General features: G+C 32.5%; 1 protein-coding gene across 1 annotated transcript in view; it reads left to right on the forward strand.

The window, feature by feature from the left end:
* Positions 1 to 22929, forward strand: part of Lepr (leptin receptor) — an 85916-nt gene that overhangs the window by 51558 nt on the left and 11429 nt on the right. The window contains exons 8-18 of the mRNA XM_077791213.1: positions 1519 to 1809; positions 1968 to 2085; positions 5005 to 5204; positions 7055 to 7203; positions 8393 to 8552; positions 8672 to 8754; positions 13797 to 14013; positions 15599 to 15781; positions 17284 to 17379; positions 19237 to 19342; positions 20298 to 20373. Of these exons, the coding sequence (XP_077647339.1) occupies positions 1519 to 1809; positions 1968 to 2085; positions 5005 to 5204; positions 7055 to 7203; positions 8393 to 8552; positions 8672 to 8754; positions 13797 to 14013; positions 15599 to 15781; positions 17284 to 17379; positions 19237 to 19342; positions 20298 to 20373 (1679 nt within the window). The remainder of the gene's footprint in view (positions 1 to 1518; positions 1810 to 1967; positions 2086 to 5004; positions 5205 to 7054; positions 7204 to 8392; positions 8553 to 8671; positions 8755 to 13796; positions 14014 to 15598; positions 15782 to 17283; positions 17380 to 19236; positions 19343 to 20297; positions 20374 to 22929) is intronic.

Genomic DNA, 22929 nt, shown 5'->3' on the forward strand with positions numbered 1-22929 from the left:
ATGTAAAATCTTATGGATTCTTATATAAATATACATACACATATAACAAGTACTATTATTTCTGTTTTGTATATGAGATTGAGATTTAGAGAAGTAATTTGTAAAAAAAAAAAGTTTACACAGTTAGTGGTAGGACTTGCTGTCTAACTCCAATGTCCATTGCAAACATACTACAAGGCAGATTAGTGCACCATCTATAATTATAATTATGTAAGATTTCCAGTGACATCAAAAATTGGTACTGAGACCTATTAATCAAAATTATGTAAAACATAATTTCCTTTGCAGTATGTGGGAAATGAAGTTTTAGAGTTGCATGGAGTTTTTTGTTTGTTTCTTTGCTGAATTGTCTTGGCAGCAGTGTCTACTTTCATAGCAATTAATGATACTTGCGCTTTATCTTCTGAATGGCATACAACACCACAACAGGTTTCTCCAAACTTGGGAACTTTCTATTCTTTGTATAGAGAATTCTTCTTGCTTAAGTCAAAGTTCTTAATATTATTGGATTGTCTTTCATTGATAACAGCATTGATATTGACCTATGATATTGACCTATGATATTGTCATAAATTTATATACCGTGAACTAATATGAGCACCTCATTTCCAATTTGGATTTTATCTTTTTTTTTTTGAACAGAGATTGCCTGATATAGTCCTGTCATAACAAACAATATGAATTATTATTACCTTTAAAGTTCCTTTTATTCATTGATACAATTGTACCTACGAAGTGTGCAGTTAATGAAGGATTGATTATTCCTAATCAAGGAATTCTTAGAAATTCTCTTGAAAGGAATTGGCAGGGTTTACTCTCTATAGCTGTTGGAAGGTCTTAGCTTTTAGAGGAAAACCCAGATCTTTTACCAGAACTGACCAAACCTTAGAATATTGCAATTAGGTTATGATATGTACCGAAAACAACTTTATTGAAAGCATTTTTGATGTTACCAAAGAAGAGAAGAAATAGACATTATGCAATTTTCACATTTCACTGTTGGCTGCTCTTATAATGAGATACAGACATTATTTTCCTCTTAAAGAAAAATAGATACATTTGCTCCAAGAATTAAAAACCTATTTTCTGAAAGAAACACCTATTCAAATAACTGTATCTGAAATTTTTTGATTCATGATTTATATTATTTTGAGTAATTCATAATTTTAATATTTATCAGAATTCATCTTTTAATAAAAGTTCATTCATGTAGATCTTGCAAAGATACTGCTGCAAGTGACTGTTACTAAAACACATTTTGCACTGAATAAGCCTCTGTGTTTAGAAGACAGCGGAGACATTCCTGACAGCTTGATTCACTTGAGAGCAGGAATTCTTGAGACACTGAATAGCTGCCATGAACAGGCATTTAGAGTCTTCCAGCTCTTAGAATACTGGTTTTATTTTTGTCAGTGTATTCCTGGAATGTGTTGTGAATCCTTTTTACAAGATGTATGTCGCTTCCATGATGTTTTCTGTCTTCATCTGAGCTCCTCTCTTTCTTTTCTTTCATTACAGATGTCATATACTTTCCTCCTAAAATTCTGACAAGTGTTGGGTCTAACGTTTCTTTTCACTGCATTTATAAAAATGAAAACAAGATTGTTTCCTCAAAAAATATTGTTTGGTGGATGAATTTGGCTGAGAAAATTCCTCAAAGCCAGTATCATGTTGTGAGTGACCATGTTAGCAAAGTTACTTTTCCCAACTTGAAAGCAACCAAGCCTCGAGGGAAGTTTACCTACGATGCAGTGTACTGCTGCAATGAACATGAATGCCACCATCGTTATGCTGAATTATATGTGATTGGTAAGAATTCTGAGGTTTTGTTCATTTAGTTCCGCTAGACACATTTTTATTATAGACCCTATATCAGTGGCCTATTAAAGATGTTAGGACAATTTTTTTTTTCATTAAAAGTTCTGGTGTTTTTGCTTTATATTAATATTTTAATGTGTTTTAAATAGATGTCAATATCAATATATCATGTGAAACTGATGGGTACTTAACTAAAATGACTTGCAGATGGCCAGCCAATATAGTCCAGTCACTTGTGGGAAGTACTCTGCACTTGAGGTATCACAGGTATGTGTTATTTTTGCTGCTTTATTTTTCTGTATGTATGGTGAAATAAAAATAAAAATTTTCCATAGAAATACCACTGATAGAGGCTGGGATTGTGGCTCAGTGGTTGAACACTTGCCTAGTACATATGAGGCACTAGGTTTTATCCTCAGCACCACATAAAAATAATAAATAAAATAAAGATATTGTGTCTGTCAATAATTAAAATTTAAACAATAAAAGGAAATACCACTGATAATAGTACTCTTGTAGATTTTCTTCCTGAAAGCAGAAGGTAGAATATAATTAGTGGGGAAATTTTTGAGGGATTAAATAAGTTGATAATTCTTGAAAAACATTTATACCTGAGGTTTAAAAATTTGTAACTTTTTTTTACTTCAGATTATCTTATCTAACAACTGGTTTTCTTTCCATGTTTTTTATTGGTGCATTATAGTTACTTACAACCAGTTTTCTAAAATCGCATTTTAACTCTTAAATGATATTCAGGAAAAAATAGTTTATATACAATTTAATTTGACCTAGAAAATTCACTAGAGTAGAAGAATGTGGAGGATTAAAAAAGTTTATCATTTGGCTGAAGGTTAATATTTTAGAAAAAAGAGGCAGACACAAAGTATTCTAATAGACAATATGAATGTTTTTTAGAACTGGATGATGTTTTAGGAAATATGTTAATGAAGAGTAAAATGTTCTAATAAAGAGAAATGTGTGCCTGCTTTTTACCTTTCTTTGTTTTAAATACAATTTGAGAAATCAAATTGTGAAGGAACCATTATAGTCATTTCTGTAATCTTAAATGCTCAGTATATACCACCCCCTGCATCACTGGGCAGAAAAATCAACCCAAAAATCTAATTATTTCTGAGTTATGGTTAGCATATAGTCATTGATAGTTGTAATGGGGACTGTGATGTCAGTTCCTTTATTTGCTCAAGACCATGTGGATGAAGAGGAATAAATGTGAGATTCTTGATTTGTACCCACATGAAGATCACACGATATGTTACCTTGGGATGCGCATGGCTACTCATCTCAGAAGCTGTTTGCTGTTTCAAGCACAGTCACACAGTTTGACACCATAGAAGATATTCATTAAGAAATTTCTAGTCCCATCTTGCTGTAAAAATGAAGTTATTAGAGAATTTTAGTTGCTATGGGGGGAAAAACACACTCCTCTTGAAAAATAAAAGAATGCATTAAAAAAACAATTTAAGACATATTCTCACAGTATTCCCCTTGTTTCTATAAAGCATTTTATCTAGAATGATATCACCTTTGATAAGAAGTTAGATACAGTGTCATTTAAAAAATACTTTATAGTATTTTAAAATATATGTACTGTTCTTAAACACTGTGCTCCAATTTGGTCTTTATTTGTATTGGAGACTGAACATGTAGAACATGCTCATTTGTTTTTAGAATCTAAAATTTCTACTTGAAAAACGAATCCCCTCCTTCAAATATTGTGATTTGAATTCTGTTCCTAGTTGCTATGATTCTATTCGTATGAAGTGTCAAGAAAAAAAAGTGACTATTTCTGCATTTCCCAAATTAGGAAAAATAGCTGCCTTTATCCTACCTGGTATTAGTTTTTAAAGTCAATATAATATTCATGATATGGCATTTTACTTTTATAATCTCTCTTTACATTCTTTGCATGGTGTTTTCACATTAAAAGAGGTGTTAATGGAAGATTGTAATATAAACCCCATACCCAATTGACCTCACTAACATTTATAGAATAACCATGGCACTAGCTGTACATTCTTGGGTTTAACTTCCTCAAGCCTAAACTTTCTTTGCTATTATAGATAGGACCTAAAGGGTTTCTATGAAAAATAATGCCATATTTCATTTACTTACAATTAAATGATATAACTTCTAGAAAACATTCAGTAAGTGATTACTGCTGTCAGAATGACAATGATGCTAAACATTTGATTTGACTTCAAGTGGATATTGCTATGCTTCTACAGTGTTCTTATGTTTTATACACAAATGGTCCCTCATCTCTTGTTTTTATTTTTCCCCTCTTATTATTACTTATATCTTCAATTTGGTAATCTTCAGGAAATAAGAAATCATTACAAAAATGAGAAATGAGAGAATATAGATTAGATTTCTTCCTGAATTCCTCATTCCCACTTTGATGGAAAAAGTAACTGCTACTTTTGCATTTGAATACCATATTCAGAGCAAGTAGAGGACAGAAGAGCTGTTTGCAGAGGAAAGGAGAAATGTTTTATATGTTTAGAAGTGGGATGTTGTTGGTTGAGACTCAAAACTTTTTTTTCACTTTGTTTTCTGAGAAAATGAATAATCTACTTGACTTTATGATTCATATGTGTATCAGGAATTGGTATTATTTTAATTATATTAATTTGAACTAAAAAATATTAGGTACTATCAATTCAGCTATATTGTGTACCATCAGCTATATTTTCCATTTGTGGTGGAATTTAATCCCCTATTTATTGTGTGAGAATTTTGCCTTTTCCCATCCAAAGAATGTTTCCATTACTACTTTTGATCTATACTTTTAAAATTATATCACTAATATATAATATTAGCTTAACTTTCTAAGTATTTTAGATTTTAACTGGATTTTATTATTTGCATTTATTTCATAAATAATATTAATGGAGTATGGGGTTTATATTACAATTTATTTATTTATTGCATCCCCACTTAATACATAATGAAACATTTTATAGGAGTTGCTGCCTATAGAAAAACATAAGATTAAAATATAGCTGGGAATTCAAGAATGCCTTTCTAATAAGAACATTTACTTGTAGATAGAACATTTATTTGTAGACATAAAAACTGTATCTTAAACAAGTCAAAATTCTAAAATATTTTCCTATTGGTTTTATCAGTGTTGTATATTAATTGACTATTTTTGTATATTTTAAGGAGCAGCCTTTATTGTTCTGATATTCCATCTATTCATCCCATATCTGAACCCAAGGATTGCCATTTGCAGAGGGATGGTTTTTATGAATGCATTTTCCAGCCAATCTTTCTATTATCTGGCTACACAATGTGGATTAGGATCAATCACTCTTTAGGCTCACTGGATTCTACACCAACATGTGTCCTTCCTGACTCTGTAGGTATGTTAAACTGTGTTGTGTCTACACTTTATTTTCTTTTTGCAATACTAGGGATTGAATCTCCACCTCTGTCTCCATTTTTATTAGCAGATTTAGTTGCAGATGGATTCAAGATTAATGTATTTTGCTATTTTCTGATTACACTGGAATTTGGAAAAAACTGTTTATAATGGAATTGAGATGATCAACCATAGAAAGTTATACATTTTAAATTTTATTTATAGCATTCAGCAATTGAAATATTTCCAGCACACTATTTGATGAATTACATGGGTCACTATGAATGAAATTTAGTAATATTTTTCTAAATAATGCATTGTTTTTTGTTTTTCTCCTAGTGAAGTTATGAAAACATCAACACTTTTAATCCGAAAGTTTAATTTGGATATTCTAGGATCTTAGTAATCTGGATAGTCATAGTCCAAGACTTTAATTTGGAGTCTGTGTTGTAAAAGCATTTGGAATATTTAAAGTGAAGTGCCTAAAACAGACAAGATGATGACGTTCATCATGATATTAAAATATTTTTTTCAAAAGGTGCTTTGACTTCAGAGGATTTAGACAATCCTTTGAAAATTGGAGCTACCCCTTCAAAACCATTGTGAAATCTTTAGGCAGTAACTATAAAACAGAGTGAAAGAATATTTTTGAATTAGAACCTACTTATTGTTAAATGTAAGATGAACTTGTTTTAATTACTAGATTTCTTTTTTGAATGTTAAGTCATAATCAATTGATTCTCTCTCCCATTATATAATTCCCTTGTAAGTAAGTGTTTTAACTTCACGTGGCATTTTTCTGGTGCTAAATATCTTTGGACAGCAAAGAATCCTTCTTCCCCAACAGCACATACAGATAACACATCATCTCTTAATTTTCCACATAACACATAATCTCTTAAGGTAGACAGAATGTCTACATTTAATCTTCATCATGGCTTGAATTGCTTAGTGGTTTCTGTGGTTGTTGTTGGTAGTGGCTGGTAGTGGAACTGGCCTTGTGAAGTTGATCCCTGGAGTTATGACAGAGGAGCTCTAGAAGCTCCCAGTTATGCTTGGGTTTCCAGGCTCTCAGTTTCAAATGCGTCACATTTCCATATTGACTTTTATTGTTAGGAGGAGAGGCCCTCAAATTAAAATGTTAAGAACTTAGGAAAATTTCTGTAGTTCACATATTTCATACATAAGCTGAAGTTTTGACTTTAGCTCTGAGAATAGCAATATAAAAAGGTGATAAGAAAATAAGGTAACTTTTTTTCTTTGCATTTCTATGGTTTGTTTTTTACATTATGCCTTTAAATATAATATGTCTTTCCTATATATTTAACTTTTAAAATGCTGTTTTGAAATATCAGGGCATATTACTTCTGTTTTTCTGCTTATTAACCTGTTTTCCTCAGATTGTACAACACCAAGATTTTACTTTGAGACTACTGTTGATCTTGACCTTAATCTATAAGTAATAATAGACATCAAGAGAAGAGTTTGAAACTGATGCATGTAGAAATTGATGATGTTTTGATCTCTAGTTAAAGGTGCATGTAGAACAGAATTTACTATAGATACTTATCATGTGTTCAGTATGGTAAATTTGCATGCAGAACCAATATCTAAATTTCTAATCAGGTATTATTATTACCATGTTGGAGTAACATGGATATCGTTCTTTTTTTTTAAAATCAGTCTGTTTGCAAAACAGAGATTATCCTTTTCTTATGTATCACATAAAGTTATAGGGGATCAGATAAGGCAATGAATGATTGTTTTAAAAAGATAGTGCTTTTTAAATAAGGTATGAAAATCTAAAATGTTTAAATTTCTATTACATAATATTGTTTTTTAAATTTCAAGTGAAACCACTGCCTCCATCTAGTGTAAAAGCAGAAATTACTGTAAATATTGGCTTATTGAAAGTCTCTTGGGAAAAGCCAGTCTTTCCAGAGAATAATCTTCAGTTTCAGATTCGATATGGATTAAGTGGAAAAGAAGTACAATGGAAGGTACATTTTTCCTTAGCTTGCCTCACTATATGCAGTTTTATATAATGTTTAAGAATTTCATGACACAAGATTAATTTTATTGACATAAAAATATATCCTTCTGAATTCTGTAGCTATTTTCACTAATTAGATTGATTAAAGTCTGACCCTTTTAGGGACGAGTTTGCTGTTCCATCATTTCCCAAAGTATGTCTCATAGAACATTGGTCTTGTGAAATGTCCCTTGAGAAAAGGTGTCATGGCTAAACGAATTTAGGAAACCCTGCACCTCTCTATCTTTCTCATGAAGAGTTGCCGTATTTTACACAGTAAAGGTCTGGAGACATAAAGATCCTACATTAAAAAAACATTTGTGAATTTGTTTCATCTCAAGTCTCCCAAACTCATTTTTCTAAGAAACTCTTTTTCCTCGAACATCTATTAATATCTTTTAGTACACCATTGTTCAATGGAATGCATTTTGAAAGAAGCTGCTTTTATTAAACAATCAGATTTGTATCCATAGTGACAAGCATGTATATGGTAGCTTTCCATGACAGTTTCGTGATGGCAGCCTGCAGAAATCTAGCAATATGAGGAACCCCAGTGATGTCCATTAGCCCATAAGTTTTACAATTAAATGAATGTAACAGTTTATCTGCTTGTGGAGCGAGACTAAATGCAGAGATTCTCTACAGAGGTAACCACTAAATTAAAATTCTGAGAAGTCTTTGTGGATAAAGAATTAGAGGAAAAAGATTAGTAAAAGGGTAAAAGAGTACTTGCAAAACGAGGTTGCAAGTGGACCAGTCCAAAATCTTGTCCTAAAGAGATCTTTGACTTAAAGGCACTCAGTCCAATCTTTGTGTGTGTATGTGTGTATGTGAGGCAAGCACTTTACCAACTGCAGTCATACCACTCTGAACGTGCCCAATCTTGCCTGATCTCAGAAGCTAAGCAGGGTCAGTCGGGTCTGGTTAATACTTGGATGGGAGACCACCTAGGAATACCCCGTGCTGTAGGCTTTTGTGCCCCTCTCCCACACACGCTCAGTCCAATCTTAATATGACTATTTCTGAAACCAGAAAAACAAAATCAGCTGTCTTTTAATTTTGAAATAGTGTTAAGGGTTTAAATAAAATTCACCAAAGACCTTTTAGATACATGTGCATCAGTAATGATTAACCTAATGCTTTGATTTAATTTACAGGTACATGAGGTATATGATGCAAAATCAAAATCTGCCAGTCTTCCAGTGCCAGACCTATGTGCAGTCTATGCTGTTCAGGTGCGCTGTAAGAGGTTAGATGGACTGGGATATTGGAGTAATTGGAGCAGTCCAGCCTACACAGTTGTCATGGATGTCAAAGGTCTGCAAGGATTATGTAAACATGATTTGAAAATCCATAAGTGTGTGCTTCAAATATGACTGAAAATATTCCTTCCCAAAACATATGTATAACTTGGGCTTCTTGTTGTTTTTTTGCAGTTCCTATCAAAGGACCTGAATTTTGGAGAACCATTAATGGAGATACTACTAAAAACGAGAGAAATGTCACCTTACTTTGGAAGGTATTCCTGCTTTTTAATGTCATTCTTAAACTTTATGTTTATACTCTTAAAAGATGTACTTATTGTTCATAATCCTGTCAATATTAATCTCTCAAATGACCTGCAATCCCATGTTTTCACTTCATTTTTTAATGTGAGTAGGATGTATAGTGATAGAATGTAAAGAGATAGGATGTATAGTAACTGGAGCATTGGCCTGGAGTTAGTAGACTCTCATTCTTTTCTCAGTTTATCATTTTATAATTATGCTATTACTATTATACTTTGACTTTTGGGGCTTCATTTTACTCATCTGTATAAATGTAAGAGTGGACCAAATGATATTTAGTGTTCCTTTGAGTCCCAAAACTGCCTTATATTTAATCCTGAACAATGTAAATGTGGTCTTCCCCTCATAGCTCAAAAGCATCTAAGACATATGAAACTGTTCTATCAATTTAATGACATATAAATAATGTTCCATAAACAATGGATATTTGATAGAAATTCCAGAGTATTCTTTCTCCCAATGAATTGATTTTTATCCCAAGTGAATAAATTATTTGATCAGTAGACACCAAATGTAAGACTGATTTGGGAATAAAGTAGTATTTATATCACCCTAAATATGAGACTCAAGTTCAGTTCTCAGGAATGAATTAACATGTTTGAAAGTGGTTGCCTGAAAAATTAGGATGTATAAGAGTTTATATACTTTTAGTTTGTAAATCCAATAATACTATACAATTTCATTTGGCTAATAAGCAATGCAATTTCTGAATGTTTTCCATTTCAATATTTTTAATGTAAAGTTTGCATTAATAACTGACACTTTTTTAAAAAAAACTTTAATTTATTTAAATTTAAATAGCCACACGTAGCTAGTGACCGTCATGATACACACCTCAACTCTGTGTGTTCTTCAGTGTTGTTCTGAGGGAGGGAGATTGACCCTTACTAATCTACCATCTTTCAAGGAACTTGAATGCCTTTTGTTAACTGAATTATCTTTCATTAACTTTGTTTTGTATGATTTTATTTTGGTTTCCTAAACTGAGGTACTAAGTCAGTGATTATGATTCCTGTGTTAGCCAGCTTTCCAACTGACATCTTACAGGGAGGAGGAAGGATTTATTTTGACTCACAGTTTCTGAGGATTCAGTCCATGGTCAGTTGGCTCCATTGCTTTTGGCTTTGTGGCAGGGCAGAGCATCATGGTGGAAGCACATGGCTGGGGAGACTGGCTGCCTTACTGTGGAGGGGAGGCAAAGGGAGAGAAAGAGGGAAGGGTGATGTCCCAATAACCCCCTTCAAGGACACACCCACAATGTCCTAACTTCCTTTCTCTAGGCCTCACCTTCTAAAGGTCCCACCACTTTCCAGTGGCACCACAAGCTATTGACAAAGGCGTTAATCCATAGCCTTTGAGGGACATTCAAGAACCAAACCATAGATGTTCCCCAGGGCTGTGCTTCTCAAACCTCTGGGGTAAAATTTGCCCAAAGGTTTATAATGAATAAGCCACAAGACCACAGGATAAGAACAGTGTGTGTGTGTGTGTGTGTGTGTGTGTGTGTGTGTGTATTTTTTTTTCCTCTGGCTTTAAGTAAAAAAAACTTCATTTTGGGGCAGTTTTATATTTATAGATAAATAGCAAAGATACAGAAAATTCCCATCTATCTCATATCAAGTTTATTAATAACATTTTAGATTAACATTATACTTTTGTTATAATTAAACAACATATATTATTATTTACTGAAATTCTTTTATTCAGATTGAGATTTCCTTAGTTTTTACTGAAGGATTTCTTTTTGGTCCATCACATTAAAGCTTCAGTAGTCATGACACCCTATACTCTTCCTAGATGTAAAAGTTTCTTAGACCTTTGTTTTTGATGAACTTGACTTATTTGAGGATTACTGGTTGGATATTTTGTAGAAATGGGTTTTGTCTGATGTTCAAATGGGTTTTGTCTGATGTTCCCTAATGTTTACTTTTTGGGAGAAAGACCACTGATGTAAAGAGGCATTCCATCATATCATATTAAGGCTGCATATTACCAATGTGACTTAATAAAGTTGGTTCTAATGCTGCTCACTTGACTGAGTTAGTTTATCAGTTTCCCATTGTGAAATTACTCATTTTTCCCCCTTTGCATGTGAAATTACTCTTTTTCCCCCCTTTCCATTTTGTACTTTTTGGAATAAACTCATTATGTACTGTCCCTGCTTAAGGAGTGAGAGCTGTATGTTCCACCTCCTTGAGAGTGGAGGATCTACTTAAATTATTGAGATTTTGCATGGGAGATTCATATATTTTCCTACATTTATTTATTTATAACTATGAAAAATGCATATTCACACTATACTTTAGGTCATGTTCTAATACAGGTTAAGTATTCCTTATGCTAAGTGCTTGGGACCAGATGTGTTTCAGATTTTGAAGGTTCTTTCCTTCTCTCTCTCTCTTTCTTTCTTTCTAGTGAATTATAATTATACATAATATTGGGGTCCATTTTGACAATATTATACAAGCATGGAATATAATTTGCTCCAATTCAGTCCCCAGCACTTCTCTCCCCTCCTTCTACTCCTGTTCCCTTTCCTCTACTGGTCAGTCTTCTATTTATTTTATATTTTATATTTTATTTTTTTAATTAATGGATTAAAGTTATCTCATAAGGGACTTATAACCAAATTACACAAAGCACTCTTAAAATTTAAACAATAGGAAAACAACCCAATTGCATACATCTAACCAAAGTAAATATACTAATGGTAAATAAAAATATTAAAACCATTTAACAAAATTTGTCATTAAGGACTTTCGAAGTGTAACAACAATGAGATACCATTTCACACTTATTAGAATGATTGAAGTAAAACAACAACAACAACAAAAACCTGAAATACAAATTGATGATGAGGATGCAGGACAATAAGAATTTTTATTTATTGCTGGTAGGAATGCAAAATCATCCCTCTACTTGGGAAGGTTTGGCAGTTTCTTAAAGTGTTAAATGTAGCCTTACCATATGATGCAGCATTGCACTCCCAGTTATTACCCAGGTGATTTGAAAACTTATTTGTTCACATAAAAACTTGCACATGGATGTTCAAACTGCTTCATTCATAAATCACTCTAAACTGGAAGCAACCAAGATACCCTTCAAAAGTGAAACTGTTCTGTGTAATACTGAAATGATAGGTATATAGCACTGTGCATTTGCCAAAACCCATGAGCTTTATAGCACAAGGAGTGATTTGAAATGCATGTAGATTTTTTAAAAAAAATCCAAGGATGTTGGAACATCCCAGGATGGAATATAGACCATGACAAGGTGGTAGGAGAAAAGTCCTTAAGTAAGTGGAAAGGTGTGGAGTTTTACTACTAAAGCTGAAAGAAACCACAATAAACACTGAAATGTAGTTGATGTGTCTCTCATGAGAGTATAGACTAACAGTATTGAACCACTATACATATCCTAGAATAGAACAAGTAAGTAAATGAATGGCAAGTGGTGAGATACAGGTTTCTCACTGTTGGAAGGGGAGGTTACAGATAAGCAAGGGGAGGAGGTTAGAGTGATCCATATGGTCATTAATTAGGGTTGGAGACATGATCATGGATTCGAGTTGAAATATAAACTCATATTTAGCTTAGCATAGGTGGACTTTTGAGGGAATATTTAGAGATATGTGTATATGCAGGAGTTAATTCATACGTACATTTCCGTGATTTGTAAGCTAAGAGCTAAAAGTAATGACACTCAAGTATAAGAAGCATGCCCAGATTTATTTCTAATATCATTATCCAATGAAAGGAACAGCAGGGGCTGGGGTTGTAGCTCAGTGGTAGAGTGCTTGCTTAGCATGTATGAAGCACTGGGTTAGATCCTCAGCACCACATAAAAAATAAAAAAATAAACATATGGTGTCCATTTACAATCAGAAATGTTTAAAAAAAAGAAAAAGAAAGAAAGGAATAGGGATCTTGAGAGAAATGGCTAATGTTAGGGCTGGGGCAGGAACTATATAAGATGAGCCTATAGCATCTTGTAGTAGATGTTTATTATTGATGATTACAATAATAAATATTTGTATATTAAAACTGACATGGATTATTCAAATAAGATTCAAAGTTTGCATGACTTTCGAGATATTTCTTTCTTGCTGTAGCTGCTAACATTTTACTCCCAATCTATGCACAGGATTCTAAGAAATACATGTGTTTGTTTTTCTCTATCATTTCTGACTTAGAGGCATCTAAATGGGGGGAAAAATAAAAGCAGATTTCTAGTATGTAGTCACCTTTCTATGGCTTTATAAGGGATTGGTAGCTTTTAATCTTACCTCTAACAGGTCAAGATGATTGGAAAAATTGGGTATGTTTTTAAGCTCTGTAGAATAGAATAGAGTTGTACTCAGTATATATTTTACATAGTAATCTTTGACCTAGTGTGATTTGAGAAAAATAAAACTATAGGATAGAAATGCTGATAGCCTCTGTTATTTGTTAACCTTTCCCCAATCTTCCAAGCATATCAGAGCAATGACTGACAGATCTTACTAGGATTAATGTAAATGATGATTAATATCTTCTTAGCTCTTTCTTGTTACTTTACAGAATATGAGAGTTAGTTCTTATTTGCTTTTGAGATGAGGAAACCCTATGTCTTGTCATTCTTTCTTTCTCTAAAATTAGAGTGAAGTGTCTTATTAGAAAAGTGTCCTAATTATCTCATTACTTCATTATTTTTGAGGGATTTATTCTCCCAGTCTTAAGAAAAAAACAAAAACTAAAACAAAGAAAAATGTTGGGGTAGTTGGGGGGGGAGATTAAGTTTCCTATGCTCCATAATTACCCAGACATCTGTTTGGTGGTTGTGGTCCCAGGCAGCCTCCATCTCTCCCCACCTTCCCAGTCCCTCCGCATTATTAATAGGCAATGCCTGGTCTGATTCCTGCCTCCCAGTGGCAAATGTATAAAAGCTGCATGAGCTCAGCTGATATAAAAAGCACTGTGTTCTTCAAACTAATCAATTTTTATGTTTACTACAGCCCCTGATGAAAAATGACTCATTGTGCAGTGTGAGGAGATATGTGGTAAAGCATCATACTTCCCACAATAGAACATGGTCAGAAGATGTGGGAAATCACACCAAATCCACTTTCTTGTGGACAGAGCAAGCACATACTGTTACAGTTCTGGCCATCAATTCAATTGGTGCTTCTTTTGAAAATTTTAATTTAACATTGTCATGGGCTATGAGCAAAGGTAAGAAGATATACAGAGTAGTAATCTGTTGTCCCTTTTAATATTTAACTTTTGCAAAGCATTCTCTTTTTAACTTATCTTCTGAGAAGCCTGGGGTTCTCTTTCATGCTTTATCTCTTCTTTGACTGAAAAATAACAAAATACAGTATACAAAGGTTATGTTCATGTGATAGAACATTGTTGAAATGGTATTATAATAATTGAAAATATTCTACTAAATCTAATACTTAAACTTTTGTAGCAATGGAGGTTGTAGGTCAGTGTCCCCTTTCTCTGTTCATGTGCAAAAATAAACTCATATAGTATTTTATGTATAAATATATAGTATAGATAGTCTACTATATATATGTACTTTATAATATGTGGTATATTTACATATAATACTTTATACACAAAACACTATACATTCATAGTAATATGACACGTTATATGAATACAGGTTAATTGCTGAGATTTGAAAATTACTGTAGACTTCATTTACTGTGAGTAGCAAACCCTTTTTCATTAATTTTGATATATGATTAATCAGAGAATCAAGGACCACTTTCAATAGGAGTTTCAATTCTGATTATATATTCAAAGTATAAGTTTTTAATAAAAATGCAACATTTTTTAACTTATTGTGTAAACTTCTTGTAAGTTTGACAATGCCCAGTACAACATTTATACTTAAATTTTTTTTTCAGAAAATGTGTTCTAGAAGTATTTGTTGAATGCTTCAGTGTGCTAAAGTGGGGAAGTTTCAACATGAGAAAAAACTATAATGAGGCATAGTCAGAGTCAATGGATGGGATAGATATGAATCAAATAATCATACAAGTGATTGGCTACTTATAAGCTAAGTGTCCTTAAGAAAGGAATATAATTTTATGAAATTAAAAAATGAATAAATAAAAAGGAACATGACCTGGCATTGAGGATCAGAGAAGTCACCTTGAGGAAATGATATTAAATTGAAATCTGAAGTGTGAATAGAAGTTAGATTTCCTCATTTGTGGGGTGGGGTGAAGAACATTGGTCCCAACAGAGGAGCAGCTGATCAAAAGTCTTTTTAGCACAGGATAAGAAGGAAAACCAGGATGGTTTTATTGTAGAAATTTGCAAAAGTCAGAGAAGTAGGCTGAGACTTGGCCCTCAGAGCCTTTTAGACATGATAGGAATTTTAGGCTCAGATGTGGAAATCGACTGGAGGCTTTTAAGTCAGAATTTGTGCTGAGGGTATTAAAATGAACAGATTTTTTGCTTTGAAAGCATCACTGTGTCAGCAGGAGAGAAGAGTTTGGAGAGAATCCTAGAGGATGGTTAATAGGCTTGTGCAGGATTCCAGCTGAGAACAATTTTGACTCTCGAGAAAATTCCTTTTTTTAGATCTTAGGTGGAATCATTTTTCTCCTCCATATCATGTATTCCTATCTCTCTCTGCTTATGTGACTCTCATGATGGAAAAATAATTGGTATGTATTACATTTACATAAATTGTCTGCTGTCTTTTCTCCCTTCATCCAATAGGTCATAAGTTCCTCTAGGGTATTAATAAATTTTCATTAATTTTAATTTAAAAATAAATGTTCTCTTTTCCCTTCAGTAAATCTCATGCAGTCCCTCAGTGTTTATCCTTTAAACAGCAGTTGTGTGATTCTTTCCTGGGTGCTATCACCCAGTGATTACCGTCTCATGTACTTTATTATTGAATGGAAAAATCTTCATGAAGATGATGAAATTAAATGGCTTAGAATCCCTTCAAATGTTAAGAAATATTATATCCATGGTAAGTGTACTATACTTTCTTTTTCTTTTCTTTCTTTCTTTTTTTTTTTTTTTGTGGTAATGGGGATTGAACTAAGGCCTCATGCATGTGAGGCAAACACTCTACCACTGAGCTACATACCCAGTCCTAAATTTACTGTATTTTAAAAAGTTTGGCTCATGGATTAATATGATACTGTATAAATTAATTTAAATAATTTAGCTAGTTAATGAAAACTTTAAAAACATAGATAGTACTACCAGCTTAATACTTCTATCACTTTATCAAAACATTTGATTCTATTTCCCTTGACCTTTTTTCATTTTAATAATTTACATCATTGTAATCATATATCATATATATTTGACCCAATCCTTTCTATCTATTTTTAATGCCCATATAACTTTTTATTTCCAAATCTGCTTAAACTACTTGAGATTATTTATGTTGCTTTCAGCTTTACCTTTTTTAAAATATTGCCAAATTGCTTTCCCAAAATATGTACTCGCTTATAATGTCACTAGCAATGAGTGGGAGTGGTAGGCCACAAATCTAAGCATCTAAGTAACCACTTAGGCCAGTGTGATCTCTCAGCAGTATAACAGTTATCCCAAGGGACATGTAAAGCACAGATTGTAAGTGTTTAATACAGCCTCTCCAAGTCAGAGTAAGGATTAAGGGAAAGTAAGTAGGTAAACTAAGGATTACCATGATCTTATCACAGAAAATCATCCAAAGGACTTACACTTTCATTTCATTCCAGAAACTTATAATTTAGCATCAGGGTAAATTTGTTTATAAATTCTTGATAGAGAACTGAGTTCATGACCACTGTTGTCTAGGTGGTTACTCTCTCTGCCTTTCTTTAAATAATGGGGATATAGAATTTAAGCTTCAAAAAGATCTGCCTCTTCTAGAATAATATTCACATGTTATTAACAATCATGAAAATCCTTGTTAGGTCTTTGAGCTTTGCCACAAGCATGGCTATTCTCCTGGTATATAGACCTCCATATATTGCAAGAGGAGGCTTGGTCATCATATCCAACCGCTTTGCGAAGGATTTCACAAGACTTTAGTCTTTCAATTACCTTTATTGGGGAAACTAAGTAAACTAAATTCCTATAGAAGGGAAATATTACCTACTTTGAGGATAAGGGAGAGAAGGGAGTACATATTATTCTGGAAAAATGAAGGAAAGAAAGCTCTTATTCTGAATTGAACATAGTGGCTATAACTGAAACACACCTTTGAAAAATCACAATCTTCTGAGTAATATATTTGAAAAGTTGTTTGGAAAACTATTATCATTACTAGGGAGTGTGGAATGCTTAGGTTATTTTCAAAACTTCATCATCAGTTCAGTCTATGAATAACTGCTGACTTCTGTTTGGAAAACAGTATATATATATATATATATATATATATATATATATATATATATATATATATATTTATTTTAAATAGGGTCTCCTCAGTATTAGTTAAGCAGAAATGAACTTTTACTGTATTTTCCTCCTCAGATCATTTTATCCCTATTGAGAAGTATCAGTTCAGTCTTTACCCAGTATTTATGGAAGGAGTGGGAAAACCAAAGATAACTACTAGTTTCACCCAAGGTAAAAGTTTTTCTTTTAGATCATTTTACACTGATATGTGTTTCCAGATTTATTTGAAATTATGTTGCCATTGGATTATTCTTTTTCTGATGAGATCATGGAAGAGTCAAGTCTTATGTAAATGTAAAATAGGATGGTTCAAAAGAAAATATCTTTTCTCTAAAAATAAAAATAGATAGTTATACAGTTACATTCACTGCACCTTTTATATTTCTGCTGTGATTTATTGTACTTGAATTACCAATGATTTGATCTTATTTTTCTTTAATTGTCTTCAAATTCAAACAACCCAATAATATACTTTTGGTTTTGGTATTGGGTATTGAACCCAGCAGCAATTAACCATATCCTCAGCCCTTTTATTTATTTATTTTGAGATAGGGTCTCACTAAGTTGCTTAGGCCTTGCTAAACAGCTGAAGCTAACTTTGAATTTGCCTCAGATTCCCAGACCGCTGGGATTAGAGGTGTGCCCCACCATGCTTGGTTCCCAATAATGTAGTTTTTATAAAGAAACATTTTATCTGATTTTAGAATGGAAATAACTCTAAAAATTATTTCAGTATTTAACAAACATTTATTGATATAATCTAAAGGTAATCTGATAGAGTGGTGTGGCAAAGAAATAATATTGTTCTAAGAACTGGAGGTTAAAGGGTGAACATAAGATTCTGTCATCATGGAGCCTAAACTCCAGTGCACTAATGGGAGTGATGGACAAAGAAAGTATGTAAAATATAATGTCAGATAGAAATAGGTACCTAAAGGAAAAATAAAAGTAAGATGAAAGAATGGAGTTAAAAATGTGTTGCTTTAGTTAGTAAGGCCAGAAATGGTAATTTTGTGGTGCTGATATTTGCGTATAAAAGGGAGGAACACTCCAGGCAAAGCGGTAGCCTTATGTAAAGGCCCTGAAGAATGAGCATAGTAATTCTAGAAACAGCAAGGAGGTCAGTGTGTCTGGAGGGAACAAGATAAAGTTTGGCAAGTATTTTAGATTGGGTTTGTTGGGAGAAGATGCTACGACTCATCATGAAAACTTTTTTTAAAAAATCTGTTCTTTTTAGATATACATTACAGTAGAGTGTATGTTGACATATCATTCATACATGATGTATAACTTCCCATTTTGTGGTTATACATGATGTGGCATTTCACTGGTGGTATATTCACATATGAACATAGGAAAGTTATGTCCAATTCATTCCATTGTCTTTCCTATTTCAATCCCCCCTCCCTTTCATTCCTTTCCCTTTGTCTAATCCATTGAACTTCTATTCTTCTTCCCTCCCCCTTCTTGTGTGTTGGCCTCCACATATCAGAGAGAACATTTGACCTTTGTTTTTTGGGGATTAGCTTATTTCACTTAGCATGATAGTCTCCAAATCCATCCATTTACCAGCAAAAGTCATAAAGTCACTCTTTTTATAGCTTAGTAACATTCCAAAGTGTGTGTGTGTGTGTGTGTGTGTGTGTATCACATTTTCTTTATCCACTCATCTGTTGAAGGTGTCCTTCAACACCTGGTTTGGCTCCATAGCTTAGTTACTGTGAATTGAGCCATTATAAACATTGATGTGGCTGTGTCATCATCACAAGTTTGATACTTTGACTCATATCTAAAGATAATCTGATGGAGTGGCATGGCAAATAAATAATTTTGAAAAAATTTTTGCTAGGTCTTAAGTATAATGCTAAACAAAACATTAATGTGGATATAATATACTTTTGTCTCCCTCTTATTTTTTAAGACAAAGATTTATTTTGAAATCTGAAAAAGTCTACTATAATTTTGATACAGAAAGAAATTAAGATTGCCTTAAGTATCTGAATTGTGTGAATTATATTTCTTTTTCAGATGATATTGAAAAACACAAGAATGATGCAGGTCTATATGTAATTGTGCCGATAATTATTTCCTCTTCTGTCTTACTGCTTGGAACATTGTTAATATCACACCAAAGGTATTGTACTTAATGTTAATAATCTTTATGGCAAAAGCTCTAAGATTAAAACTTGAATCATGAATGTTGAAGTATTCTAAATGTTTTTGTATGTATTCATTATACAGTTAAGATGGTATAAAGTAAAAAGTTTTGCTTTCAGGAAATGACTTTTCAATTTCATAGAACAACATATACCTTAAGGAAGAATTTAGTTGAGTCTTTTTTTTAACCCCTCTTATTATACACTCAGGAGTTAATAGACTAAAAATAGAAGCCTGGGCATATTCTTGGATGTGATAAAAATGGCTCTTGGAGCCCTCAAATTTGGTTTGAAGATTTTAGTGGTGATCACAGGACTTTAAAAATGGACTTTATTTGTGACCTGAAGCAGTTGTTCATGTGCAATGAGCAGTCACTGTGCTCTTTAGAGAACAGCCCTGCCTGGCTTGTCAGACAAATGGCCTTGAGTTCCCTGGATGGTTCTATGGCTGCCATATCATTCCCTGCTGAGAACTCCTGACCATTGAGGTTATTTCACACATGCCAAATCTCTATAGAGACTTTTATCTTCTAGGAAAAAAGAGGGAGAGATTTCAGAATCTGTTTTTGTTTTTTGGTCAGTTGAGTTGCTGGGGCTCTATCAGATAGGTTTGTTTCTGACACCCATGTGGTAGCCATTTTCAATATTTTATTTTTTGAGAAAAACCTATGCAAAAAAATCTGTGTTTAGCCTGTTGCCTGGCACAAGCTTTCAATAAAATGAGCTGTTTTATTATGATGCATCATTAACTTGGCTCTAGGTAGAAATTTGATGGCACTCTTCATGGGACAGAATGTAAAAATGAATTAGACCCTGCTGAAGCATAACTGCCCTGAAGGACCAATTTCTATTTTGTATATTCATTAACTTTTAGCATTTTCAATATGCATGTTTTTCTGTAATTCTTATGACTTATTTATTTATCCTTTGTAGAATGAAGAAGCTGTTATGGGAAGATGTTCCAAACCCCAAGAATTGTTCCTGGGCACAAGGACTCAATTTTCAGAAGGTCGCTTTTTCAATCTTTTTAACCCAAAATATGTAAGATTGCATTTTAGATGCCATATGATTTCTAAAACTTTAAACATGTTTTAAGATATAAGAGTTTTTGTTTTATTTAATTCATTTTAATTTGAGTCTGTTTAGACCTTTAAAATATCAGAATGCAGGTATTTGAAATTAGGAAGAAAAGAAATTCAGTACTAGCTTATATATGACTTGACAATATGCATATATTTCTTCTGGCCATTGTAGAAAATAAAATGAATAGTAGAATACTAAGGATCAAATATGATGAATAATAGATATTTGGCCACGTTTTTGGTATAAATTCTCTTTAGGCAAAAGGCTTTGTGTCGTTATATTTAAACTATGATTTAATGTCCATAATTATTTAAGGAAACTTGAAAATTATATAAATAATCTTGTCCTCAAACTCTACAAACTGAAAAATGCATTTATCATAAAAACCCATGTTTATGCAGATATTCCCCTTTAAGCTAAAATACTTTATGTAATAGTTACCTATAAAAAAACTTGAACTTACTTCTATAATAGAATATTTTAGAAAAGTCTAGAGTTTAATGAATGTTTTTATTAATCCTCATAATTTTCCTTGAACAAGGTTGTCTTTCCACCTATAACATTGAAAAAAATCAAATTTGCTCTTCATGTCAAAATACACAATTTTTAAAATAGTAATTATTTCGAGGTTATTATGTAGTATTAGCAATTACATGTTTATCATTACTCGTTTTAGTCTTCAGTGGGGTTTTTTCTTTTTTTGGCTACAGGATACAAATTCTTAATCTAGTATTCAACACTTCTCTCTACATTCTGTTGTCAATCTTCATGTACAGTTGTTTCTTCCCCTGGGCCTTGGTTGTACCTTTACTGTTTCATTCTAGCTATGCAGAGTCTTCCTCTTCGGGGAAGATCTTGCTCTACACCCTTCTTTCTCCAAGCTTTCCTTTCATGAATATAGTTCAGAAGAATTTCTGTCCTATTTAATTTCCTAGACCTTATTGTGGATAATTCTCTGAGTGCAAGGACTGCATTTTATCCATCACACATGTTTGTGAACTTTTCCTGCTCCATGCAAGATGCTAAAGTAGGATTCATTAAATAATTACTGGTAGTTCCTAACAAGGTTGTGCACTTATTTATGTGCAGATCACTGAGATAAATACTCTTGGGTTCATATAGACTGTCCCTTCAGTTCTCAGTATCTTTGTTTCCTCTCCTGTAAAATGAGGTTAAGTTAGCTTTATTGGGTTGTATTGGAGATTAAAGGAGATGGACCTTTCATGACATTGAAAGATCTCAATAAATATTAGTCATTATTATTTATGATATTATGTTACATATTTTAGATTAATTATTAGCTCCATTTTGTAGAAGAGGTAGTGTTTTAAAGCCAGGATTAGTGTTCCAACTTGTCTGACTTTGGAGCCTATAGGGGGGTTCTATAAGCAGTGACTTTCTATATATATATTTATATACTTCTATATTTGACCATGATCCACAGTGATAAATATATTTCACCTTTCAGCCAAGTACACACACAGATATAGAGATGTAAAAGGAAAACAAAAGATGCACAGGTGGAGCAAATTATATTCCATGCTTGTATGATCAAAATAAACCCCAATGTATAACTATAATGCACTAATAAAAACATTTTTTAAAACATTGAATTTATGATTATATTCCTGTCAGGAATGTATAAAATTATCTCATTGCTCCTCATCATTATTTATTATAATTATTTAAAAATGTACTTTAAGTTTAACTTACATTATTTGAATTATTAAAGATTATTTAAAATATTTTATACGTCATTAAAAGTAGTGTTTCAGTGTTAAAAAGAAACAAAAAAACCACTACTTGCTTGAAATAGAAGGAATATAATGTTATTAAAATTCTATTTCATTTGTTAAAAATGTTCTTTGTAACCCAGTAAGTTGATTTCAGAACATTCAATGGTCTATGATCTTGAAATTAGGAAATGTAATTTACAGCTTATTAATGAATGAATACACAAGTAATATTGTAAGCATAATTAACAATACAGAAGACTGAGTTATACTCTTTTATCAGAAGAAAGCAATGCCCTATTTTCAGAAGAGCCGGGAGTGTAGTTTCACTTATAATCTTTCTCTTTATGGAAACTGCACCTTGCTTGACTTTAGGCACAGGCCTGCATACTCCTTGGTTGTGCTGTTGCTCACTGTGAACCATGGAGTCTCCCTTTATTACAACAGAGTTGCTGATTTTTGTCAATTACAAAACATTTATTTCTCTTCTTTTCTATTGTTATATTTCAGGTGCATATATACATATATATGTGTGTATATATATATATATATATATATTTCATTCATTTGTTCAAGAAGCAAATATATATATAAGGTTAGGTTGTTGCTCATCTGTAGAACAGATTTTCAAGAAATTCTCCTATCTAAAAAATAAGACAGTAAGGTTAAAGAAGAGTGACTCAATTGAAAGAATAGGAAGAACTTGTATTTTTTGCTTCTCTAAAATAGATTATTCATTTTTCATTCAT

This window comes from Urocitellus parryii, chromosome 11 (genome assembly GCF_045843805.1).
Source record: "Urocitellus parryii isolate mUroPar1 chromosome 11, mUroPar1.hap1, whole genome shotgun sequence".
In the NCBI taxonomy this organism is placed as follows: Eukaryota; Metazoa; Chordata; class Mammalia; order Rodentia; family Sciuridae; genus Urocitellus; species Urocitellus parryii.